The 27930-nt window shown below is 33.5% G+C and overlaps 1 protein-coding gene and 1 non-coding gene across 8 annotated transcripts in view; both read left to right on the forward strand.

Annotated features, from left to right (window-relative positions):
• LOC141556657 (apoptosis-stimulating of p53 protein 1-like) overlaps positions 1 to 27930 on the forward strand; it is a 131278-nt gene that overhangs the window by 56936 nt on the left and 46412 nt on the right. For all 7 annotated transcript variants that reach the window (XM_074291131.1, XM_074291125.1, XM_074291126.1 and 4 more), the window contains exons 3-4: positions 964 to 1083; positions 10213 to 10289. In XM_074291131.1, coding sequence (XP_074147232.1) covers positions 964 to 1083; positions 10213 to 10289 — 197 coding nt within the window. The remainder of the gene's footprint in view (positions 1 to 963; positions 1084 to 10212; positions 10290 to 27930) is intronic.
• Positions 16305 to 16451, forward strand: LOC141559301 (small nucleolar RNA U109). Its single transcript, XR_012487357.1, has one exon. It is a non-coding gene; the product is annotated as a small nucleolar RNA U109 (small nucleolar RNA).

Genomic DNA, 27930 nt, shown 5'->3' on the forward strand with positions numbered 1-27930 from the left:
TTGTTACTTGAGAATACCGTAAATGTGAAAAACATGAGAAATAGTGATGAAAAACATACAATTAAAATAATCTTGGTAGTATTATATTTATTTTTAATTTTCTTGTTATATTTCCTAAATATTTTCTTAAAGCTAGATCTTTTTCTTGTCTTTGATCTGCTTTGGGATATAAGCATAGAAGTGACATCTCTCTGTGAAAGGATATGCACAATTTAGTTTCAAGTAGTTTTCCAGAATGGGTAGACCAATCCACATTTCTAAGAATATGCTAATGTGCCTTTGTTCCTCTAGCCCCTCCGACTTGTCATTTTCTGTTTTTGTAATATTCACCAAACTGATGGGCAGCCTCAGAGTTGCTTTAATTTTTATTTTTCTAATTATTGCCATTTTTTCCTATGGCTATTTAGTAGATTGAATTTTTTTCCTTTAAAAACTGCCTGCTCATATGTTTTGGACAGTTTTGCATTTCTCCCTCCAGTGCTTAGCATAGTGCTTTGCATCTAGTAAGTGCTTACTAAATACTTTTTCATTCATTCATCCTTGTCCATTAGGATTACTCTGGCATCTGTTTGATGGATGGGTTGTAGAAGAGATGAGACAGAGACACTAATTAGGAATGTATTACAGCAGTCTAGGCAAAAAAGTCTCAACTTAAGAGTATTTGAAGTTGGAATGGATTGGGAGCATGGACTGCAGATCATAGGAAGATTGAAGATGTAGAAGTTTAGCTTTCACTAAACTTTATCTTCTCTTTCAAGAAGAGAAAAAATATTTAGGTTTTGAGTTGAGAACTGAGAAATTAGAGAATGCAAAGGAAAACTTTCAAATGCTTGCAATATTTCATCTGAAGGTAACAAATACCTTCAGATTAAACATTTTATTTATATTTGCTTTTGCTCATGTTTTTGTTCCACCTTTTGTCTTATTTCTGGGATAAATGAGCTATCTTCTATGTTGTTCTAGAGCGTCCTATCCCCTTTGATCATATGATGTATGAACATCTACAAAAGTGGGGGCCACGAAGAGAAGAAGTGAAATTTTTCCTCCGTCATGAGGATTCTCCAACTGAGAGCAATGAACAAGGTATGTATATTTATTTTAAATGAAAAGTTTGAAGATCTGAATGCTGTATTTATTCATTAGACTTCCCCCACCCCTTAAAATGACAAGATTAATTGTATGCCTATCATCTCTTTAATATCTGTCATTACAACCTGCAATTGCAGTACTTATGGGAAGAAGGGAACCTAATACCTCACAAGACAACCCATTTCATTTTGGGGTAGCTCTAATTGTTAGAATTTTTTTTTTTTTCTCTTGTACACTTTAGGTTTTTTTTTTTTTTTATAATGTATTAGGGGTTGTCTGGAATATTGTTCCCTAAACTCTCTGGTTTGTTTTACCCAACCTGCACTAACCTGACAAGGTCTGGGTTCCTAGAGAAGGGTCACTACCATTTGGTTTTTGTCAGACTTTAAATTTCCTAGGGGTTGCCTGTTGTGACTTTACTCAAGGGCTTTCATTTACGAAAAGCAAACCACTAATAATCATGACACATTTAGATTTTAAACATAACTCTTGACTTAGTAGCAAATAATGACATCATAGTGACACATATCAATGTAAATGCAGATTAATAAATCTGTCATGATTCATATATAAAGCTGGGGTCACATTCTCCAGCCATTGAACTCAGTATCTGTGGAAGAACGTAGCCACATAACTTATAGACGCTTGGCAAGGAAATACTTCAGTAAGGAAAACTAATGTTCTTGGTCACAACTCTGGAATTCAGATTTTTAATTCATTGGTCCCTTTAGGAACATCTGTATAACACAGGAAGTTGCCTGTTTGCTAATTGCTCCCTTTCTAATCTAGTTGGGCAAATCTATTCTCAAATCAACAAAGCATTTGCAACACCGTTTTTTAACCTAGAATCTGTAAAATTATTCTTTAAAAATATTGTGATAACTACTTCAAAATAACTTGTTTCTTTTGCAATCTTTTATATTTTATATAGTTAAAAACATTTTTTTTAGAAAAGTGTTCATAGGTTTTATCAGATTTCCAAAGGAGTCTTTCACATTTAAAAAAAAAAAAGTTTTAAAAATTTGATTTGTAAGGTCTTTAGATTCAATTACCCTGAGAAAGAGTTACAGTCTTAATTTAGTCAATATTTTCCTTTAAGGTAGACTATTACAAAAGCCTGGCTCTCTTCGGACAATGTAAGGAAGCCCAGATAACCGTTTACTAATTAACTTGCTGCTTCTTAAGGAAGTTCTTACAGAACTAACACCATCTTTACTTGTCAGGTTCTTTTTTTTTTTTTTTTTTTCCTTTCTTACTACTCAGAGCCACCTCAAATCAAAACTCCTAGTACTCAGTGACTCTTCTCTCCTAATTATGCAAAAATTCCCCTCTGAAATCAAATCAAATCTTCCTGTAGTCTACAAGCATTCATTTTGATTTTCATTTTGAATTTTAGCTTTTTAAAGTCATGCAAAAATGATTTGAAGTACCTACCATGCTTTGCAACTTCAGATATTGCATATTTCACAGCTCTTAGTTCTGTCTCTGAAATCTGTTTGTTTTTGCTTACATTTTATACATTTTTAATAAATTAAAGTTCTCCCCCATCCTTTAAATTATCAGACTGTTAATGGTAAAGAAGTGTCAACCTTGATGAAGTCAGTAGTGTCAATTTCAAATAGACAGGATAAGTGATTTAAATTTCTCAGTGCTGTAGAAAATGCTTTAAGACTGTAGATTGAAATTGCATATTTATTGACTTAGAAAATTACAAAATTTTTTTCAATTTTATAATTATAAAAATTTTTTGACAGTATATATGCATGAGTAATTTTTTTTATAACATTATCCCTTGTATTCATTTTTCCAAATTTTCCCCTCTCTCCCTCTACTCCCTCCCCTAGATGACAGGCAATCCCATACATTTTAAATGTGTTACAGTATAACCTAGATACAATATATGTGTGTAAATCCAATTTTCTTGTTGCACATTAAGTATTAGATTCCGAAGGTATAAGTAACCTGGGTAGATAGACAGTAGTGCTAACAATTTACATTTACTTCCCAGTGTTCCTTCTCTGGGTGTAGTTGTTTCTGTCCATCATTGATCAACTGGAAATGAGTTGGATCTTCTTTATGTTGAAGATATCCACTTCCATCAGAATACATCTTCATACAGCATTGTTGTTGAAGTGTATAGTGATCTTCTGGTTCTGTTCATTTCACTCAGCATCAGTTCATGTAAGTCTCTCCAATCCTTTCTGAATTCATCCTGCTGGTCATTTCTTACAGAGCAATAATATTCCATAACCTTCATATGCCATAATTTACCCAACCATTCTCCAATTGATGGACATCCATTCATCTTCCAGTTTCTAGCCACTACGAAAAGAGCTGCCACAAACATTTTGGCTCATACAGGTTCCTTTCCCCTCTTTAGTATTTCTTTGGGATATAAGCCCAATAGCAGCAATGCTGGATCAAAGGGTATAAAGTTTGATAACTTTTTGAGCATAGTTCCAAATTGCTCTCCAGAATGGCCGGATTCTTTCACAGCTCCACCAACAATGTATTAGTGTCCCAGTTTTCCCACATCCCCTCCAACATTCATCATTATTTGTTCCTGTCATCTTAGCCAATCTGATAGGTGTGTAGTGGTATCTCAGAGTTGTCTTAATTTGCATTTCTCTGATCTGTAGTGATTTGGAGCACTCTTTCATGTGAGTGGATATAATTTCAAGGAAAATTACAAATTGTTATCTATGTTACATTGGAGTTTTATTTCTTTTGATAAATACTTTTCACATTTTAATCTATTATAAGCAACTTTTGCAGGTGAATTTGACATTGACTTTACAAGATAATTTCAATCTTTTATATTTGTGTCATAGTTCATTTTCTTTTCATCATCATGCTATATGCTAATTTGTCATCCTTCCTAAAATGTGGTTTCAAAACTGAACATAACACTACAAGAATAGGATAATTCAGGCAATGTTTATGACTTAACTTGTTCTATATATTCTTTATCGCTATCCTTAAATTTTTTTTTCCACATTACCTTAATTTTCTTATGTATTTCTCCTCCTTGCTAGATCATACCTCTCTTAATGAAATCCAGTATTATATTAACTTTTGCATCATATTTTTCAGACACTGAGCTTTCAACCCTCAGGTTTTTTTGATCAATACCTTTGCAACCTGCTGTTCAGATACAGGAGAGGAAGAGTATTAAGTGGATAGAAAGTTGGATTTGGCTTAATTCCTGCTTTTGTCACATTTTACTCTTTGACCCTGGATAAGTCACTTACATTTCTCAGTGCTCTAGGAAAGGCTCTAAGGCCGTAGATTGAAGAACAGTTACTGACCTGCAGTTGTAGAATGATTTTATTTGGTAGTTCCCTTTTCCAATTAAACCATAGGGTCAACCACTGTCTCTTTATAGCTGCCTCTCTCTCAACCCTCCAGTCCTTCATGTTAGACATGTAAAGTTGATTAAATTATTAGTATTAAAAATAAAAAGGGAGAATTCAATACCAAAGAAGACTCAAAAGAATTATTGGGGGGGGGGGAGTGGCTAGATTGCACAATGGATAGAGTACTGGCCCTGAAGTCAGGAGGACCCAAGTTCAAATCTGGCCTCAGGCACTTAATAGTTCCTAGCTGTATGGAAATCATTTAACCCCAATTGCCTCAGCAAAACAAACAAGCCAAAAAACCCAAAGAATTATCAGGAACTGTTTTGCCCAATTATATGCCAATAAAATCTGTCAATTTTAGTGAGATTGGTATATATTTACAAAAATATAAATTGCCAAGATTAACAGAAATTGGAAATAAAATACTTAAATAACCCTATCTTAGAAATATAAATTGAACAAGTCATTAATGAACTCCCTAAAAATAAATCTCGAAAGTCAAATGGATTCACAAGGGAATTTTACCAAATATTTAAAGAGCAATTAATTCCAATACTATACATACTATTTGGAAAATTAGGCAGAATACTACAAATTTCCTTTTATGACACAAGTGTAATACTGATATTTATTTATTTATTTTAAATTTTTATTTATTTTTTTATTGACAAAACATGCATGGATAGTTTTTTAGTGTTTACCCTTGCAAAAACTTCTGTTCCAATTTTTCCCTTTACCCTTTCCCCTAGATGGCAGGTATTCTCATACATGTTAAACATGTTAAAGTATATGTTAAATACAATATATGTATATATATATTTATACAGTTGTCTTGCTACATAATATAATGTTCTTGTTGGTTTTCTGGAGGTCTCTGGACCAGCGTTTGCTTCAGCAGAGTAATCACCACAAGAATAGCCAGAGATAAAGTCCAAATACTTTATTATCTCCTTCACAGTCTAGTTTCCTTATCTGGGGCCCAGGCTAGCTTTCTTGAGGTCCTCCAGAATGTGTTTTGGTTTCTGTGGGGGAAGCAGGAGGACCACCACAACAGTCTTTGTCTTGAAGTCTGTGTCAGTCCAAGGGCTTGTGCTCTAGCCTCCAGCCACCACAAAAGTGGGAGATGGAATGAATGTCTCTCCTTGGCTCTGAGGGCTTGAGCTTCTGCCTCCAGTCCTCTATCTTCTTCAAGTCTGTCCTAGTCCCGAGTCTGTCTCTAGCTGAATTTGGTTTATACTCAATATATATTGCATATAAACTGGAACAATCATTATATCACTAGGGAACTATTATTTATTGTAAGTCATTCATGCTGAACTAGAGAACTATTAATCACCATGCTAAACTACATAACCATTGTCTTATCAATTCCACTTAAGTTAACACCTTGTAAGAATCCTGGTTTCAGGGGCGCAGTGGATAGAGCACCAGCCCTGAATTCAGGAGGACCCAGAGTTCAAATCTGGTCTCAGACACTTAACAATTCCTAGCTGTGTGACCCTGGGCAAGTCACTTAGCCCCAGCCTCAGGGGAAAAAAAAGAATCCTGGTTTCAGAGATCTGGCCCATTACAACACAAGGTAAATCAGATTTAGAAAGAAGGTAAAAATTTGGAAGAAAAACAAAAATGCAAGCAAACAATAACAGAGTGTAAATGCTATGTTGTGGTTCAAACTCATTTTCCAGTGTTCTTTCTATGGGTGTAGCTGGTTCTGTTCATTACTGATCAATCGGAATTGATTTGGATCCTCTCATTGTTGAAGAGAGTTCCGTCCATCAGAACTGATCCTCATATAGTATTGTTGTTGAAGTGTATAATGATCTCCTGGTTCTGTTCATTCCATTTAACATCAGTTCACGTAAGTCTCTCCAGACCTCTCTGTATTCATCCTGCTGGTCATTTCTTACAGAACAATAATATTTCATAACATTCATATATGTGGTGTTGATATTTAAACCAGGAAGAGCTAAAAGAGAAAGAAAACACAGACCAATTTCCCTAATTGATGCAAAAATTTTAGATAAAATACTAGCAAGGAAATTATAGCAATATATCATAAGGATCATACATTATGATTAGGTAGGATTTATACCAGAAATGTAGGAATGGTTCACTATTAGGAAAGTTATCAGCATAATTGACTATATCAGTAACAAAACCAACTGAAATCATTTAATTATCTTTAATAGATGCAGAAAAGTTTTTTTTAACAAAACATAGCACCCATTCCTATTGAAAACATTAGAAGGCATAGGAAAAAATGAAACTTTCCTTAAAATGATAGATACTATCTAAAATTATCAGCAAGCATTATCTATTATGGGGGTAAGCAGGAAGTTTTTCCGCTAACATCAGGAGTGAAGTGAAGCAAGTCTACGATCACAACTATCAATCAGTGTTGTCCTAAAAATGCTTTAACAACATGACAAGAAAAATAAATCAAAGGAATTAGAATAGGCAATGATATATTGCATATACAATATTTAGAGAATTCTGTAGTGTTAATTGAACTAGTTGACATAATTAGCAGCTCTAGCAAAATTACAAGATATAAAATAAGTCCACATAAAACATTGCAACCGAGAAAGGAAAACGGAAATCTAGGAAACATTTTATAACAAATATCCCTAATAAAGGCCTCGTTTCTCAAACATATAAAGAACTGAATCAGATTTATAAGAATGCAAATCATTCCCTACTTGGTAGTCAAAGGATATGAAAAAGCAATCTGTAGTCATATGAAAAAAATGCTCTAAATCACTATTGATTAGAGAAATGAAAATTAAAACAACTCTGGGGTACCACCTCACACTTATCATATTGACCAATATGACAGAAAAGGAAAATGATAAATGTTGGAGAGGATGTGGGAAAATTGGAACACTAAAGCATTTTTGGTGGAGTTGTGAACCAATCTAGCAATTCCGGAGAGAAAGTTTGGAACTATGTTCAGAGGACAACTAAACTGTGGATATCTTTTGATCCAGCAATACTATTATTAGATATGTGTTTCAAAGAGATTTTTAAAAAGGGGAAAGGATCTACTTCTATAGAAATATTTATAGCAGTGCTTTTTGGAAATTGAAGAGATGCCTATGAATTGAGGAATGGCTGAACAAGTTATGGTGTGAATAGAATTGAATACCTTTCTACTCTAAGAAATGACAAAGAATTACATGAACTCTTGCTGAATTAAGTGAACAAAACCACATTGTATATAGGAGAACATTGTATATAATAACAATAACATTGTATGATGATCAATTGTGATTAACTAAACTATTCTCAGTAACACAATGGTCCAAAACAATTCCAAAAGAGAAAAAATGCTACTCACATCCAGAGAAAGAATTGATGGAATCAAAATGCAGACCAAAGCATACTATCTTCAGTTTTTGTTTTTTTTCATGGATTTTTCTTTTGATCTGTTTCTTTCACAATATGATTAATTTACATTATGCACATTTATAACCTATATTGAATTACAGTTTCTGTTGTAGGGAAGGGGAGGATGCATAAGGGTGGGGAAAAAATTGACTATTTTGTAGTATATCAGAGCTGTTTTCCTTGATGATCTGCTATCCAGGCTCTATTTTGATTGTGGCCTTCAGGTAGACCAGTAATTTAAAAATTATCTCTTCTAGATCTGTTTTCCAGGTTGGCTGTTTTTCCAATGAGATATTTTATGGGTTTTTTTGCTTTTTAAAATTCTTTTTAATTTATTTGATTGATTCTTGATGTCTCATAGCTTTTATTTGCCCATAGCATTCATTTCATAGCATTATAATTCATTTGCCCATAGCTTTGAAGATTTTGAATGAATGAATGAAGAACATGATTTTCTTCAATTGGCTTTTCTATTCCTTTTTCCATTTGATTAATTCTACTTTTCTTTTTTGTTTGTTTTTTTGCTGAAGCATTTGGGGTTAAGTGACTTGCCCAGGGTCACACAGTTAGGAAACATTAAGTGTCTGAGGCAGATTTGAACTCAGGTCTTCCTGACTTCAGGGCTGGTGCTCTATGCACTGTGCCACCTAGCTGCCCCTTAATTCTACTTTTCAAGGAGTTGTTTTCTTCAGTGGATTTCCTTTTGTATTTGACCAATTGTATTTTTTAAGGAATTGTTTTCTTCAGTTAATTTTTTTCCTTCTTTTTCCAAGCTGTTAACTTGCATGCATCTCTCTCAATTTTTCTTCTACTTCTCTTATTAAAATCTTTTTTGAGTACTTAAAAGAAGCTTCTTTGGGCTTTTCACTCTTTGAAATTTTCCATGGGGGCATTTTGTCCTCTACTGAGTTGGTATTTTGATCTTCCCTCTCACCATAGTAACTTTCTGTGGTTAAGGATCTTTTCTGTTTCTTGTTCACTTTTTTTTTTTTTTTTTTTTCCTATTTAGTGATTTTTTTTTTTTTTTTTTTTTTTTTTAAGTCGAGCTCTCTTCCTAGGGTGCAGGCAACACTGTCTCAATGTTCTTGTGTTACTCTGAGCCCTGGCTTTGAGCACAGGAGCCCCTTGTGTTTGGAGCTTGTTCACAGTAGGGGGGTAGCCCTACCTGCTCTCTGTAGGCAACAATCTGGTTTCCTGGACTAAAAGTTTGCCTTCTGGACTGGGACTGGAGTTTGCCCCACAGATCTACTCTGCTATAGAGGCAGGACCGAGGGTCTCAGTTGATGATTTGCTGTGACTAAGACCCTTTTAACTGCTTTCCTGGACACTGTTTGAGCTGGACTAAACATCCCTTTCACCGCAGTGAGACTGAACTTTTTTGAAGTTTTTCAATGTCTTGAGCTGGAGAATGGTTTTATTCCATCAGACTCTGTTCAGAATACTTGGTTTCATATTGTTTTCAAGGGAAACTGGGAAAGCTCAAGCATCTTCCTGGTTTCATTCTACTATCTTGGCTCTACCCTGGAACTCTTTAGGGACTAAGAGTCTAATATTGAGAGTACTAGCTAACTATTCTAAGTGTTAAGTTACAATGTTGTAGTTCATACTTTTTCATGAGTGGGGGAAAAAGGGCTAAGAAATAATTTTAAATAAATGAATTTTAAGATTAGATGATAAATTGAATGAATTGAGATTTATGTTTCTCTAGAGACAACTAATTTTATTGAACAAGTTGATTTACAAAGCTGCTGTATTTGAGACCATAAGACCATATTATAACAATTTGTTTTGTATCTACTGTATTACATTGAAGTGTGTCTTTTTTCTTAAAAATGTTTTTTGGGTGATAATATTTTTCCACCATTGAGTGTTTAATATGGACTGGCCTAAAAACTATCCTAAGACTTTTGGTTCATCCTATGTGGAGTTAAAAGGCCTTTCTTAATAATAGCTTACCAGCTTTGATACTTTAGGAAACTATAGTAGTAGAGGAACAGTGGCTTAGTTTTAATCTTATATGAAATGTTGTGTATTTTTGGTTTTTAGCTGTTATGTAATAAAAATAACATTGGACTTGGAGGCTAGTGATGTAGGTTTGACCCACAGGTCTGCTGTATACAACTTTGGTGACTTCAGGTTGGTCACTTCCTAGCCTGTTTTCTCTTCTAAAATTAAAGTTGTTTGACTAAGTTCTTCCTGAGATTCTCATCCAGCTCGCAAATCCCTAGCTTGTGTGATTTGATTCTCATGACTATCAGTGTCATGCACATAACTAGGCTTGTAACAACTGCTTAATGAGTAAATACAATTAACAAAGTGGGGAAATCTATTTTAACATTAGAAATTTTTAGTAAGATTGAGACTTATTCCTTTCTAGGTGGCCGTCAGATCCAAGATCAAAGAAATCAAAGAAATGGAATAAGTACATCTGCTGAGAAACATACTGAAAATGGGGTAGGTAACATTGAATACAATTTAATGCTTTTTGTTTGTTTTTTTTTTTGTTCAAATCCTCCCTTTATTTACTTATTTTTAAAATTTTATTTATAATTTTTTTTGACAGCATATATGCATGAGTCAGTTTAATGCTTTTAAAGTGATCTTTATTGATAAATGTAGGTTCTGGAATAGCTTTAATGTTTTAAACAAATAATTTTTTTTCTGAGCAGAATTTATTATTTCTATTGATTTGCCCAGTGGGATTAAACATTGGGAGCAAAGATAGTCCATCCACGCATGGATTGAGTAGGAACCATATGTTTTGTAAGCATTTGTAATGCTCTTAGGAAAAGGTTATGGTCCTTTAAACTCTTGAGCCTTGGAGAGTCAGAAAAATTAGGGAATGTATCATTGCCTGTAGTTGTGTGCCCCATTTTTGTTTATTCTTGTGGCAATTATTTGAGTCCTAGAGTATGACATTGTGGAAAAGATGCTTTGTGTGGTTTGTATTATATTAACTTTTAACTTCTCTTTTAGCTTTTGAAATTCTTGTCTTTTGATCTGTGACTTAGATACTTTATCAATATTCTTAAATATCTGTCTTTAAAATTAACATATATGCTTTGGTTAGGTGCTAAAGAAGATAGTAATTTGCAGTTTAGGAGTAAGTATAAAGCAGCAGATCAGTATAAAGTCTGTCTAAACTGAAACAATGATCAAGTGAGGTTTGGCTTCAGACCTATTGTTGACCAATCAGTGAAAGCCAAAGTGATTTGGGTTTAAGATATGGTCCAGTAGCTCCATTAACATCCCAGTGAGCTTTATCAAAACCTTTTTTTCACCCTCAGTGCTGTATTTCAGGAAATTATAAATGAAAGTACAAAAAAATTAATTGTCTCAGTTTTTTTTTAAATGATAGAATAGTTCTGCTCATTTTATTCAGCAACAGTTCATAGAATTCTTTCCAAGCATTCCTGAAATCCTCCTGCTCATCATTTCTTATACAACAATTATATTCCTTTACATTCATATACCATAATATATTATCTTTTAAGCCATTTTCTAATGAATGGACATTCCCTTATGAGAAAAATGGGGCCAAAAGAGGATAAATGATTTGCCCAGTGTCCCATATTGTCAAAGATGGTATTTAAACTCACGACTTCTTGAAACTTCATGTAGTAATTTTCCCATTATGCCATGCTACCTTTGGATCAGCTAATGGAGTAGGTTTTCCTGTAAGATAGATCCACCTGTATGCTTGAATTGATATACTAAATTCAGATTCTTTAAGCAATGAGTTTTTTCATATACATAATTTATGGTAATTGACTAGTTCATATAGAATGTTCACCTTGGATGAATTTAAAATTTTAAAAGTAACCCACATTGAAACTGGGCAGTATATAGTTGGTAGAACTGTGAAATGGATAAGCTGTCCTAGAAAACATTTTGGAATTATACAAAAAAATTACTGAACAGTCAAAATTGTTTGATTCAAAAACTTCATTCATGACAGGCATGTATCCCAAAAACGTCAGAGTCAAAAAGAAATGTCCCACATATATGGAAATATTCATGGCACTACTTATCAATTGGAAAATGTTGAACAAACTGATTATGTGAATATGAAGCAATATTATTTTGTTGTAAGAAATAACAAGTAAATTCATAGGAACATGGGAAGGCTTATATGAATTATATACAATGACTGTAATTCAGGATATCCAAGAAATTTTACTGCAGTCTTAACCTTTTAATAACTTTAGAAGTATAAATGCCATAAACAAAAATAATTCAAAGGATTAATTTAAAACTTAAAAATATTGATAGATTTTAAAAATTAAAATTCACCATAACTGGCATCTTATGATGTGCATCATAGTTAATTTTTGACTTAAGTTAATTGCTGATCAGTGATTGAAGATATTACATTTTAAATTTTAGCCATAAGGTCATCCAAAGAATGAAGTTTTGATGCATTTATGACAGTTTTGACAGTACCCTGTAAGAAAAAGTTAGGTATAATTCAGATAATCATGATTAAACAAGAAGACTTCCTCTATTCATCCACTTGTCCAAGGACATATTGTTCAGAAACTTACATACATAATGCTCCTCTTAAAATCATCTTTCAAAATTCACAATACTTAAAATAAGTGTAAAAGAAATGTAAATAATTAAATTTTCAAATGATGTCTTTTGTAAGTTTTGTAGCATTCGTGCTTCTGAAATTATTAAAATTAAGAAGTATACCAAAGTTTTGGGATACCCTGTATTAATAACATTTAAAAACTAAGTTAACGTTGATTTCAGAGTAATGTGATTACTGTGGAAACACTGTTTCCTCTCAGTGGAGTCAGTCAGTTTTGCTTAACTGTTTTTCTTTTATTACAAGGAATGATAGTGTATTAGGATGGGGGAGTAAATTGAGAGTTGGGGCCTAATCTGTCAAATAGTGTATTTATTTTATTTAAATACTTCTTTGTTACAAGAAGAGAGGGAGGTTGGGATGACTATTGGAAAGTGACAGTGATTTTAAAAATTAAATTAAAAAATGAATAGCCTTCATTCAGAAAATGAGATAGATTTATTATACTGTTTCAGATGGAGGAGGGATAGTTTAAAGTTCAAGGGTTTAATCAGCTTACTCTTATGCAACACATGACATTTATTCTTTGTTGTTGGAATTGGAAAAATGCCAGTTTTAGAAAAATGCCAGCACTAGAGAATGGTGGGAAACTTGAGAAGCTTAAGAGTAATCCAATGTTTTTTATGGTGAATATGGTCAGAAATAATTGTATTTTGCTTTGGTAATTGTTTATTTAGAACTTGTTCTTTGTTTATTAAACCTTTCAAATAACAAATCTTAAAACCTAATACCCTCAGAATTGTAGCAAAATGAGCTTGTTTCTGAATACAAATAACTAAATTTTTATCTAATTATTTTAGGGACAGTTTAAGTAATAAATTTAAATTTTGTTCTTTGAACATTGTTTTTCTTAGGAAAACAGATTATTAGTTATATTTAAAACTCATGGTAATATTTTAGATATCTAAATTAATTCTTCTATTTTTAAATAGATTACATCCATAAGTAAATGCTTTAACTTTTCTGTGTAATAAACACTTTATCAGAATGTTTTTAATGAACAAAATAAAATATGGGATTACAAAGATAACCAATTATATTGAAGTAGTTATTATTTTAAAAAAAAAAGCCATAAATTGATGGATCTAAGTTTAAAAGACCCTACTTTAAACATATTCCAAAGCCTAGGTATTGAAAGGCAATGAAACTCCATGGTGAGAGCTCAGACCAGTGATTTAGGAACATCTGAAATTGTGGTGAGACTTGTGCAATTGTGGGTGATCTTGGGCAATTCGCTTAATACCTCTTTGTCTCCGTTTGTTCATCTGTAAACTGGGTATTAGAAGATATATTTCATATGGAGATGATGTATCCTCTCATTGAATTTAAAATGCTATGGAAGTGTCAGTTATTTTTAAGTCCCTTGGATTTTCTTTCTACTTCTCTTTGGAGGAAAAAGGGGGCATTGTATTTAAGCACAGGGTGAATAAGACCTTACTTATCAGGGTTATACCTTTCTGAACAGAGAGGGCAATATGTTGTGAAGATAGGACAAGACGATGAATTGGTTATGTGGAGTGAGTATGAGAAGTCAAGAATCATGCCCAACTTTTCAAGCCCAGGGAATTTCAATGGGGGATGGCAGTGTCCTTGATAGTAATGGAGAGAATCTTGCTTAGAAGAAAATGCTGCAGTGCACATGTAGATTCATTGATTTGACATTTAAGTGATGCTGTTTCCTCCCCATCCTGTACATCTCTTATTTGTGCTTTCACTAATTTTGCCCAAGTGGATCTAATCGATATCCTCTGAATGTTGCTCATGTCCTCATGACTTTGTGAAAGTAGCAGTGTAGCCCACGGGTGCTGAATATTAGTTATCCCTCGCTTTCACCATGTTTTTCAGTCATAGATGAATCTCTTACATATAGTTTGTTCTTTTTTTGAAATGTTAAATTCATATGGTATATGAAGGTTATGGAATATTATTGCTCTGTAAGAAATGACCAGCAGGATGAATTCAGAAAAGGTTGGAGAGACTTACATGAACTGATGCTGAGTGAAATGAATAGAACCAGAAGATCGCTGTACACTTCAATGCTGTATGAAGATGTATTCTGATTGAAATGGATATCTTCAACATAAAGAAGATCCAACTCACTTCCAGTTGAACAATGATGGACAGAAATAACTACACCCAGAGAAGGAACACTACTGTCTGTCTGCCCAGGTTACTTATACCTTTGGAATCTAATACCTAATGTGCAACAAGAAAATGGTATTTACACACATATATTGTATCTAGGTTATATTGTAACACATGTGAAATGTATGGGATTGCCTGTCATCTAGGGGAGGGAGTAGAGGGAGGGAGGGGATAATTTGGAAAAATGAATACAAGGGATAATGTTATTAAAAAAAATTGCTCATGCATATATACTGTGGAAAAAAATTCTAAAAAAAAAAAAGAAAGAAATGTTAAATTCATCATTAGGGTACTGATGTTGTCTTTTTTTTAAATGAGACTTTAAATTTTTCTTGTATTATCATCTTTCAGCATTACTCCTTAAGGCCCCAATAAACCTGCTCTTAGTAATAAATAAGTGTAATCACTATATCTGATTTCTTCCTTTAAAGCCTCTTACCCCTTTACCAAGAAGTGAAAGGAATGCTTCATCATCTAGTTATTATGGATCATTGCATGGATGGTAGCTATTAAGTCTTCAAAAATTTTTTCCTTTACATTTTTGGTTGATATGTGAGTTGTTTTTCTGATTCTGTTCCCTTCACTTTGCTTCAATTCATATAATTCTTTCAAGGTTTTTCTGAATTCTTTTTTTTTTTATTTCTTATGGTTCAACAATATTTCTATACTACAATTGATTTACCCATTTCCCAATGAATGGGCATGTATTTTGTATTCATTTGCTACAAAAAAATTTTGCTATAATTATATTTTTATGTGTAGATCCTTTCCCTTTGATCTTTATCTCTTTAATGTATATGTCTAGTAGTGGCATGCACTAGTCAAAGGTATGTACAGTTTATTGATTGAGTACAACTCTGTATTGCTGTCCAGAATGGTGGACCAGTTCAGTTTTATCAACCATTAGTGTATCTGTCCTAACTTAGCCCCTCCAACAATTATCATTTTCTTGTCATCTTTGTCAATCTAATAGGTGCAACTAGAGAGATACTTTAATTTTCATCTTCAAAATTGGAATTATTCGAAACAGTTTTTCATATGGTTGTTTCTTCATTTGAAAGCTGTATTCATATGCTTTGACCATTTTTCTTGGGATGACTCTGGCATCATTTTAGTTATTTTTTGTAAAGTTCTTGAATTGTGAGGGTCCGGTCATCTGCTCAATTATAATCCTTCTCTGGGAGGAGATCTGTAAAATCTTTTCCTCTGTGCGCAGGTTTCTTGGGAGCTCTGAATCTCCTCCAGCTCTTGTCCTTCCCCAAATCAGACTGGTCTCCTTTCAGCCTGCCTGGCGTCACAACTCTATATCAGTGTAGATTCTCTCAGACCCCAATGCTGCCCTTCTTTTATCCTCCCAGAGAATAGGCATGTGAGAACTCAATGGGGCGTGGGGAAATACTTCCACCAATGAACTTGCTCCTCTTAGAATTCCTAAGATGTAAACTCTCTTTAAAGGCCTGAACCAAAGGTCTGAGCCAGAGAACTGTCAAGTCAACCTATTCTCACCTTGTAATTAATTGTCCAGACAACCTGAGTTCTCACCTTGTAATCCTAACAATTTTCAGTGTTTTTCTGGGAGATTTAGACTTATCCTATATCTTTCCTATTTCTGTCTTTCCTAGAAGTCTGTACCTAGATTTCTGAGATCTATATAAACTATGAGGTCAAGATCAATACTGAGTATTTATTGATGATTAAATTTATTACCATATTTATTTACTTTAATTCTGTTTCTGCATGTTGGAATTTTTAAAAAAATCATACTTCTTATTGCAATAGAAGTATGATTATAGCCAGTACATGCTATATAAAACATAGGAGTCTTCAGGGCTGCCAACCTTATAGTAAAGGTTGAGTAGTAGTATATTTCTCCTACATCAAAGAAATATCTTACAATAAGAATTAATGTAAAAATTAATTTTTTCTGTATTTTTATGTCTTAAAAGTTGCATTTGTGGAAAAACTCAAGTTTGTAATGACTTCATTATGATATTTGTGGAAACTGTGAAATTTATTTTTATTTAATAGTCATTGAATTAACAAAAATGTCCAACCTTAGATTTTATGACTTGTTTTGAGACAATAAGCATAATCAAAAAAGAATTGGACCTGGGTAGGGGGGAGGTGTCATTAAAATTTTTTTTTTCTTTTATTTAATTAAATATTTCCAAATTACACATAAGATTTTTTTTTAACAGTTATATTTAAAATTTTTGGCTCTTTCCCTTCTCACCCCTCCTCTTTGAGAAGGCAATTTTATATCGATTATACATGTGAAGTCATGCAAAACATTCCATAGTAACCATTTTGCAGAAGAAAACAAACGAGAAAACAGTAAAAATAAAGTGGGGGGTAAAACATACTTTACTTAATATTCAAAATTCATAAATTTTCTCTCTAGAAGTAGATAGCATCTTTTGTCATGGGTCCTTTAGAATTACCTTAAATCATTACCTTGAATAGAGTAGGTAAGTCTTTCACAGTTGATCATTCTTATAATATTTCTGTACTGTGTACAGTATTCTTCTGGTTTTGCTCATTTCACATTGCATCAGTTCATATAAGTTTTCCCAGGATTTTCTGAAACCATGCTGCTTATCATTTTTTGTTAAATCATAGTGTTTATCACAGTTATATACCACAGTGTGTTCAATGATTTCCCAAAGGATGTTCATTCTCTTAGTGTCCATTTCTTTGCCACCATAAAGAGTTGCTTTAAATATTTCTGTACACACACATTTTTTCCTCTTTTCTTTGATGTCTGTAGGATACAGACCTGTATTGTTCAATCAGAGGGTATGAACAGATTTATAATTTTTTGGTCATAGTTCCAAATTGTTTTTCAGAGGGATTGGATTACTTTACAATTCCACAAGCTGAATATTAATGTCTCCATATCTTCTACAGCATTAATCATTTTCCTTTTCTGTCATTTTAGCCAGTCTGATGGTGTGAGGTGGTATCTCAGAATTGTTTTAATTTGTATTTCTCTAATTGTAATTTAGAGCATTTTTTTCACATGATTCTTGATAACTTTGATTTAACTGGCACAGTTCCCCTGTATGAGGACTTTTTCAGAGAAACTTGCTATAAAATTTTTCTCTCAGTTTCTTCTTTCCCTTCTAATTTTGGCAATATTAATCTTTGTTGAAAAGCTTTTAAATTTCATGTAATTAATTTTCTTTTTCTTTTCCATGATAATATATATTAATATATGAATTTTTTAGATTATTCACATGGGTGTATATGTAGTAGTTTGGATAAAAAGCATTTTTAATCTTTTTTTCCCCCTGTATGAATAGTTAGACCAAGCTTTTTTAAAGTGACTACGGATCTCATTTAGGAGGTTCTGCAGTATTTTGGGACTTGTTGCAAAATTATATTATCATATATATTATTGCTCTATGGAAGACCTTATGTTCTCATTGATTGCTGACATTTTTATTGACTTTCAGGGTCCCTTACTTTCATTTCCAACTATCTTTGGAAATTCTGAATGAGCCTTCTACTCATGCTGCCTCTAGATTTAGAGTCCTGCAGGTTCCATTTATACCCTGTTTTGCTAGGAGCCTACTGTTTTATTCGTATTTCTCAGATGGGGGGGGGGACAACAAAAAATCCATCTTGGGGTAATTTTTAGATTTTAAGGTATGGGTAAAGTGATCTGCCTGTTTCCATTCAAGTAGTCATTTTGACAAGAAATATTACCACATAAATTCTTCTAAGAGAGCAAGAACCTGGATGGGTAGCTCTGCAGAGAGGATGAAATAATAATAATAATAATAGTCCATCATAGTCCATCCTTGTCAGGAAAGTCTTCTTGATGGGTAGATCCAAGAAACTACCAGAATGGAGAGCCCCTTGTCTTTAGCCCCACCCCACTCCCAATTTAACTAGGTAGCTTACCTAACTCTGACAATCTGGTATGTGATTATGGAGCTGTTGTTTTTAGAAATCATAATCAGCTACCTAGTGGTGATAGGGAAAATGGAAAATTGAGAAAATATTGCATTAGTAGGTCCAATGTTAGGCTTCTTGCAGTAAAATGTATATTCTGATCAGAGTGGCTGATGAGGATGTTTTGCAGCCTTGATAATGTCACATCAGCAGTACTGCAATCCCATATCCTGAAGGCAATGATGACTACTACTACTACTACTACTACTACTACTACTACTATTATTACCTACTTAACCAATTTACCTACCTAACATTTATGTAGTGCTTAATATGTGCCCATCTGAGATTGGATTTGAACTTGCATCTTGATTCCAGGCCCAGCGTGCTATCTACTGTACTACCTAGCTGTCTCTATGTTATACTAGGTAAGTATCTGTAAGTATGGCATATACATTGCCTTTAAGTGAAGGAAAAGTTTGTATGATCAGTTTGCCAACTGTAGGCAGCTAAGTGGTACAGTGAACCTGGAGTCAGGAAGACCTCATTTAAAATTCAATTTCATTAACCCTTCCTAGCTGTGTGACCCTGGGCAAGTCACTTAAACCTAAATGCCTCAGCAAAAAAAAAAAAAAAAGGAAGAAAGAAAATTCAATTTCAGGCACATTCTAGTTGTACGACCCTGAACAAATTACCTGAAGTCTATCTCAGTTTCCTCAACTGTAAAATGGGGCTAATAGCACCTACTTCCTGGGATTGTTGCAAAGATCAAATGAGATAATAATTATAAAGCAAAGTGTAGGTGTTTAACAAATACTTGTTCTCTTCCTTCTTTTATTCTCTTAGACACAGGTCAAGAATCACCTGAAACATAATACTGATTCTTCAAAGGATGGTGCTCAGAATGGTATTAAGAACATTGTTGAGCAGCAATGACTACATTTTCTTTGGTTTAAGGGATCATTTGGTCCTAGGTGTATGTCAGTACATCATCATTAACTTTATATTCACATTGATCAATATCAATATTGATTATAAACCTAATCTCCAATTAATGCTGTTCTTGGGAGAATATCAGTTGGTCATTCAGTTGGGGAGAAGGCATATGATATCTTTGAGGGACATTAATATGATTCACTTAAAACTTATCTCAGCTCATGACTTCCAAGACCAAATGACTTCTATTTCCTCACCAGCAATCTTTCATGTTGACAGTGTCTACCCTTTGGTCACAGCTTCCAATTAATACCCATAAATTCCATTTCAATAAGCACCCATGACAGTCGCATTCATTTCAAGCTTGGCGTAGCCCATTAGTTCCCAAACTATTATTTCTACCTTTACTACTATCTCCACCTAATTATAGCTTCCTTTTATGTGTTGTATTCTATTAGAAAGTAAGCTTCTTGAGGGTAGAAACCTAGTTTTATTTTTTTAACCAAAAAAATAGTTAAGAGAATCAGATTCTATAGAATTCTTTTATTATTTCACTGATCTTTAACACCCACTCCTCTTTAAGTTCACTTTTGTTCTCTGAAGACCTGCTAAACACATTGCCATTATTTAGGAATGAGTATAAATAAAAATTGTATTTATTCTGTCCCACAGGGCTCTTATATTGACTAGTTTCCTTGCTCACAGCTTAGACTACTAGGAGAATGCTGCCACAATTTATTTGTATTTTCTTTTTTCATAATGGAAAGAATCACCAGTAAATGAAGCAAAAGAGTTTTTGACAAGAGCTAAGCCTATTGGGCTAAAGGAGGGGGGCAAATCACTGGGGCTAAGACTAGTGACCCCAACCCCTGATAATATTATATATACTCTTTTCATGAAAAAAATTGAGGGATGAGGTCTTGTATTATTTCCATTTAATGATGAAAGCCTCTTGGTCACTATATATGAGGACCCCTCTTAGGTTAAGCAGTTCTTAAATGCATAAAAGATAGTATGATCCTCTGTCATCTATTTAGGGGTAACACAAAAGCACTTGTTTCTTAAGATAAGGATAAAATGAATGGTTTCTTCAGGGAGTTTATAGCTGCAGAAGCGTGATGGTGATTTAAGCTAGCCATCTGGTCATTATGAACAGCGACCTCCAAGATTATGGAACACATAGAATCAGTGGAGTCCAAGAAGAAAGACTTCAAGATAACTCACATTAATTCTATAACACATTCTAGTCCCAGTTCAGAAAAGGTTAATAATTAAAGGCAATTCTGCTATAATGTGATGAATTTCTAAAGATCACCATAATGTACAGAATCATACAATAAAACCTCAGAGTCTAGATGGGAAATGGGGTTAGGGCACAATGTTCAAAAACTTCATTAGAGACACATAAAAGAAAAGATAGGAGTCTAATTTTTATTTATTTTTTATTTTATTTTTAAAATTTATTTATTTTTATTAATTTTATAATTATAACTTTTTTTGACAGTACATATGCATAGGTAATTTTTTACAACATTATCCCTTGTACTCCTTTTGTTCTGAATTTTTCCCCTCCTTCCCTTCACCCCCTCTCCTAGATGGCAGGCATTCTCATACATATTAAATATGTTATAGTATATCCTAGTACAGTGTGTGTGTATACACACACACACACACACACACACACACACACACACACACACACACAACCGAATTTTGTTGTTGTTATTGTTGCAAAGGAAAAATTGGATTCGGAAGGTAAAAATAATCTGGGGAGAAAATTAAAAAATGCTAATAGTTTACACTCATTTCCCAGTGTTCACACTCATTTCCCAGTGTTCCTTCTCTGGGTGTAGCTGATTCTGTCCATCATTGATCAATTGGAATTGGATTAGCTCTTCTCTATGTTGAAGTGTATAATGATCTCCTAGTTCTGCTCATTTCACTTAGCATCAGTTGATGTAAGTCTCTCCAAGCTCTCTGTATTCATCCTGTTGGTCATTTCTTACAGAACAATAACATTCCATAACATTCATATACCATAATTTACCCAACCATTCTCCAATTGATGGGCATCCGTTCATTTTCCAGTTTCTAGCCACTACAAAAAGGGCTGCCACAAACATTTTGGCACATATAGGTCCCTTTCCCTTCTTTAGTATTTCCTTGGGATATAAGCCCAGTAGTAGGAGTCTAATTTTTAAAAATTGTAGCACAAAGAAACTAGAAATTGAGTCGATGCCCATCAGTTGGGGAATGGGTAATTAACTTATATCCTTTAGGATATATGAATGTAATGGAATATTATTGTTCTAAGAAATGATGAAAAGGCTGATTTCAGAAAAGTTTGGAAAGACATGCATAAACTAATACTGAGTAAAATGAGCAGAACCAAGAGAACACTGTACATAGTAATAACAAGATTATGTGATGATCAATCATGATAAATTTGATTTTTCTCAATAACGCAGTGATTCAAAGCAATTTTGCATCCCGAGAGAACCTCAGAGACTAAATGTGGATCAAAGGATTTTTACTTTTTGTTTGTTTTTTTCCTTTCTCGTGGTTTTTTTTACCCCATTGATCTGGTTTTTCTTATACAACATGACAAATAAAAAAAAAAAAAAAAAAAGAATTGTATGTATTTAACCTGTATCAGATTAGTTGCTGTATTGAGGAAACACGGAGGTAAGGAGAGGAGGGATAAAAATTTTGAAGACAGTCTTAGAAAAACGATTGTTAAAAACTATGTGTATTTGGAAATTTAAAAAAATTCATCCATTAAAAAAAAAAAAAGATAGCAGAGTGTTGGATATATTAAATGGTTAAGAAATACAGAACTGCTACAATAAATAGTGATTGTGTCCTTGGCCTTGGGCTATAGGATCAAGTTAGGTAGACTGAAACTCCGGAAGAGGGATAGTGTTTGAAAGGAGTGGTTGTGGTACCAGCTAGCCGTTTCCTACCCACAGCTCCTTCCGCTCCTTAAGATATATAGGAAATATGGTACTTTATCTTTTTTTTTTTTTTTTTTAATATCTTTTTATTTACAAGATATATGCATGGGTAATTTTACAGCACTGACACTTGCCAGCCTTTTGTTTCAATTTTTTCTCTCTTTCCCTCCACCCCCCTCCCCCAGATGGCAGGTTGACCAATACATATATTAAAGTATAAATTAAATACAATATATGTATACATGTCCAAACAGTTATTTTGCTGTAAAAAAAGAATCGCATTTTGAAATAGTATACAATTAGCCTGTGAAGGAAATCCAAAATTCAGACAGACAAAAATAGGGGTATTGGGAATTCTATGTAGTGGGTTCATAATCATCTCCCAGAGTTCTTTCAATGGGTTCACTGGTTCAGTTCATTACTGCTCTATTGGAACTGATTTGGTTCATCTCATTGTTGAAGAGGGCCTTGTCCATCAGAGTTAATCATCAGATAGTATTGTTGAAGTATATAATGATCTCCTGGTCCTGCTCATTTCATTCAGCAGCAGTTCATGTAAGTCTCTCCAGGCCTTTCTGAAATCATCCTGTTGGTCATTTCTTACAGAGCAATAATATTCCATAGCATTCATATACCACAATTTATTCAGCCATTCTCCAATTGATGGGCATCCACTCAGTTTCCAGTTTCTGGCCACTACAGAAAGGGCTGCCACAAACATTCTTGCACATACAGATACCTTTCTCTTCTTTAAGATCTCTTTGGGAGTAGTGGTACTTTATCTTGACAAAGACCAGAAGTTTACTTGTGGGGAAGAGAGGTTCTAACTTGTGAATTACTGTAAAGTGTTACAATTTTCTGCATTCTCAGAAGACATTTGAAATTTGTGTTGTGCTCAAAATGTTCTCAAATATATCAGTCACTTTGGATAGATTTGCATTTTTGAAATATTTTAGAGCAGAACTGATTGTAATTCAGTTAATCTGTCAACAAACATTTTTTAAAAATGCTTTCCATTTATTGAGCATACAAAGTAAGGCAAAAGTACATTCCTTGTCTTTTGAAGCTCACATTCTAATAGAAGATAATAGGTAAATAATTGTACTTGTAAGGTATATACAGTTCAAATGGAAGGTAGTCTAAGGGAATGCCCTAGCAGTTAGTTACTGGGAGGCTGAGGGAGTCAATTTAAGCTGAACCTTAAAAAGGAAGCCAAGAAGGTAGAAGTGAAAAGCAAAGGGAAGATTATTCAAAGTTTAAGAGTAATAAGAGCCAGAGGGCTCTTGGATTACTGAGTAAGTAAAGTGTAAATAAATAAGTAAAGTGTAAGAAGTCTGGGAAGTTATGTCAAACTAAAAAATTTTATATTTGATCCTGGAAAATTCTTTTGGTAGCTGGGAGATGGACTGGAGAAAGATTAGACTTGGGGTGGGGAGGCTAGTTAAAAGGCTATTACAGTAGTGCAGTTGTTTGATGATGCGGGACTATGCCAGGCTGGCAGTCAGGTGAATGCGAAGTAGGGGATTTATATAAGAGATCCTGTGAAGGAAGAATATCACCTTGACAAGAAATTGAGAATGTGAAATGTGTGTAAGAGACACTACAGTTGCAAGCCTGGGTAATTAGGAGGATGGTAGTACAATAAAAAACTTGGAAAAGGGAGCAGTAATTTGGTAAGTAGGGTCCATTAAATTATCCAGTAGTGGATTATGAGGCCTCCCAAGAATTTCAGCAACAGGCCTTTGACCTTCCTTTTGGGACTCTTGAGAACAAATGTAGGTAGTTGATTATGTATATTTAGTTTGCAGGCAGCAGCACCTTATGGCAGTGAGAAAGTGGAAAGGACCATGACTCCCTGATTGTCAGGAAGAAGCCATGGTTGGGCTCTAGTTCAGAGTGTGATAGTCCATCTCCAGATGGACTCTCTGGAAATAGCTAGGCCCACTCTGAGCCTTAATTGCTATTTTGATGGGGTACCCTAGGCTTTGCTTCAAGGATGAAGAGCTAAGAATCTGTTACCCTATAAAGCCTGGCCATGTAAAGTTATTGAAGATCAGAGATGAGTAGTGGAGTATTGAGGGGCAGGGCATTAGTAAAGAGCGGTAGATGGGAAATAATTTTATGTGCTAGACACTTTACTAAGTGTTTTACAAATATTATTTCAAAGGAGAGCTTGGGAGTCTTGAGTAACATCCACACTTCCACACAAACTGTGGGGGTGGGGCAGTGAAGAAATAAAAGATACTGTTTTTGAATCAAGAATCAGTGAAAATAGAACTGCCCTCTAGTGGACTGATGGGACCTGACTGTGGACCCTTTGGGCAGGGAAGATAGGAAAAAAAAAAAGTTAGGAATTTGGCAGGAATCTTCTGAAATCCCAGGGGCCTTTCTTGCTGACTGCTTTGAATCTCCTTGTTAGTGGCTTTTACCTGTTCCCCTCCACACCCCCCTGACTTTTTCCTTGGAGTCTGGAGTAGAGGTGTTTCTGAATATGTTTTTAAAGAGAGAATCTGAATCCTCAGGCTCTGCGTGATTGACTGTATCAGACATGAAACCATTATTTTGATATCAGGCCTCTATTTCTTTAGCTATAAAATGAGGGGTTGCATATATGGCCTCTGCAATCTTTTTCTGCTCTAGATCCTTTTATACTTTCTTTTAAATGATGATGATCATTATCATTTATTTATTAACTGAAATAAAATTAAATTGAGTAACAATTTGTCAAAGTGAATAAATCATTCTATTCAACATTAGCTTTCTTCCTATTGACAAAATTTCTTCACTGATAAAAATTAGCAAGATTTCTTTCCCTGCTAGAAAAAGATCTTTAAAAAAGCTATATTTAGTTAAAATCTTCTTTGTGATTATTGCCATAGCAATCCTATCTTTTGTAAATAGTAAGAGGAAAATGGAATTGGATCATTTGGAAGAATTTACATTGAATAATCTGTGGGATTTAAAAAAATTATTAGTAAGAAAAAGGACTTAGCAGCTAACTCATAACTAAAGAAAATTGGAAAGTTTTAGGTAGTTATGTTTCTTTAAAGAACACAAAACCCATTCTTCAAAAAATAAAAAAAATAACAGTCAAAAAATGCTTTAAAAACGAAACAAAACAGCTGTTTGTCCTATAATCCTGGACATTTGATGTCCCTTCACACTTTTTCTAAGACTCTAAAATTGCAGATATTCATTGGCAGACGGAATTTCCTTATTGGGTATTCCTTATACCAATGAAATCACAGGTATAGAAGCCACCCCACAAAAAAAAAAAAAAGAAAAAGAAAAAAAAAAAAAGAAAGAAAGAAAGAAAAAAAATATTTTTGATTAGTGGCTTAAAATAGAAAGTATTTATCACCAGTCAATATTTGTTTTAGATTCTTTTAGAATCATTGTTTTTCCTACATATAATGTTCATCCCTATAGATATAACGTTGAAAAACTTTGCCAGAGAGGACAATAAAGATGTATGATACACACCATATCATGTTATTTAGGATAAATTATTCTAGTACTAGATGAGTTGTTTCTTTCTACCATAGAAAATTTAATTTTAATAGTTTCCCAAAACATACTTCCCTTTTATGTTTTGACTACTTATTAAGTCACATCATCATCATTTTCTAATTATAGAGATAGATTTAACTTTGTTTATTCAAATTATATTTGAAAAAGAATGTACAGAATGGGGAAAATATGCTTAAATTTTAATCAGCTTTATATGGTTTAAAAATATGAATTGTTATTCATACTTAGTATATATTTTTCTAGTTTTACTTATTTTTCATTTAATAAAGACTGGTTTGGCATCTTTTTAAAAAATAATTTACTATTAATAGCCTGCTTAATTGGCATTATAGAATTTCATTTCTATTCTTATGAGTATCATGACAGTTTTCTTCCTGGAGTTAAATGCTAAAAATGTTTTTGAAATTTTCTAAATTTATTGTAATATTTGTTTAATTGCCTTCCTGGGATCACTTTACTGTCATGTGTGAAACTCCTGAAAAAAATTAATGAGAAAAGAAGTTTTTTATATTGAGTATTTACTGGTTGGAATACTGAGAAAAAATTTAGTCCTCTTGAATTCAAAATCTGGCTTTATTACTTACTATTTGTTTGATCTTTAGGCTAGTTATTTCATATTTTTCACCTGTAAAGTGACTATTGGAGGTAAAACATCATTAAAAATAGCATATCTTGTGAATGGATGTCCATCAGTTGGAGAATGGTTGGGTAAATTGTGGTATATGAAGGTTATGGAATATTATTGCTCTGTAAGAAATGACCAGCAGGAGGAATACAGAGAGGCTTGGAGAGACTTACATCAACTGATGCTGAGTGAAATGAGCAGAACCAGAAGATCACTGTACACTTCAACAACAATACTGTATGAGGATGTATTCTGATGGAAGTGGAAATCTTCAACATAAAGAAGAGCCAACGCACTTCCAGTTGATCAATGATGGACAGAGGTAGCTACACCCAGAGAAGAAACACTGGGAAGTGAATGTAAATTGTTAGCACTAATATCTGTCTGCCCAGGTTACATGTACCTTTGGAATCTAATGCTTATTGTGCAACAAGAAAATGGTATTTACACACATGTATTATATCTAGGTTATATTGTAACACATGTAAAATGTATAGGATTGCCTGTCATCGGGGGGAGGGAGTAGGGGGGGGGATAATTTGGAAAAATGAATACAAGGGATATTATAAAAAATATATAATAAAAATAAAAATAAAAAAATAGCATATCTTGTTTTTATAGATTATTCATATGCTTCAATTCTATTTTTTTTTTTTTTTTTTTTAAGAATTAGACTAGATTGGAGGTCTTTTCCAGGTCAAAACCATATTTATCAAATTACTTATATGTATATGTAGTATTAGAATAATAGCCAATTAGATTTGGATTTAATAAGATCAACACTTAAATACATTTAGGTGATTTTTTAAAAATAGCCCTATCAAAATATAAATAATCATGGATAATTATAAATTTCTTCTCAGTAGGTGTATTTGATGCAGTAAATTAAATAATTATTGTGTTTTTACAGTTTATAAAAAATTTAATGCTTTATTAGGAAAAAGCAAGTATAGGCCAGTGATAGTTTGATTGTAGTGTGTTTATATAAAGAAGGGTGATATATTGAAAGTCTGGAAAAGTGGGAAGGAACAGGCTGTGAAGAGTTATCAATGATGGACAGAGGAGTTTGTTTTTTTATCTTAGAGATTATAGGGAATTTCTGGCATTTATTGAGTGGGGAGGTGACATAATCAGATTGGGCTTTTGTGTGGAAGGTCATTTGGAGAGGGAAAACACTGTAAGTAGAAAGATTCCAAATAGGAGGCTGTGTTATAGGCTAGGAGGGAGGGAGGCAGTGTTTCATATGGGATGGGAACTGTGCGAGTTGAGAGAAGATCTATTTGAGAAATGTTGTAGTAGTAAAAATAATTGTTGGTCATTGATTGGATATATAGGGTGAATAAATATACAGAATTGAAGATAATACTGAAATTGTGGGATGATTGAAAGTGAAGCTGTTATCTTTTGATATTTTTT

This window comes from Sminthopsis crassicaudata, chromosome 2 (assembly GCF_048593235.1).
Source record: "Sminthopsis crassicaudata isolate SCR6 chromosome 2, ASM4859323v1, whole genome shotgun sequence".
In the NCBI taxonomy this organism is placed as follows: Eukaryota; Metazoa; Chordata; class Mammalia; order Dasyuromorphia; family Dasyuridae; genus Sminthopsis; species Sminthopsis crassicaudata.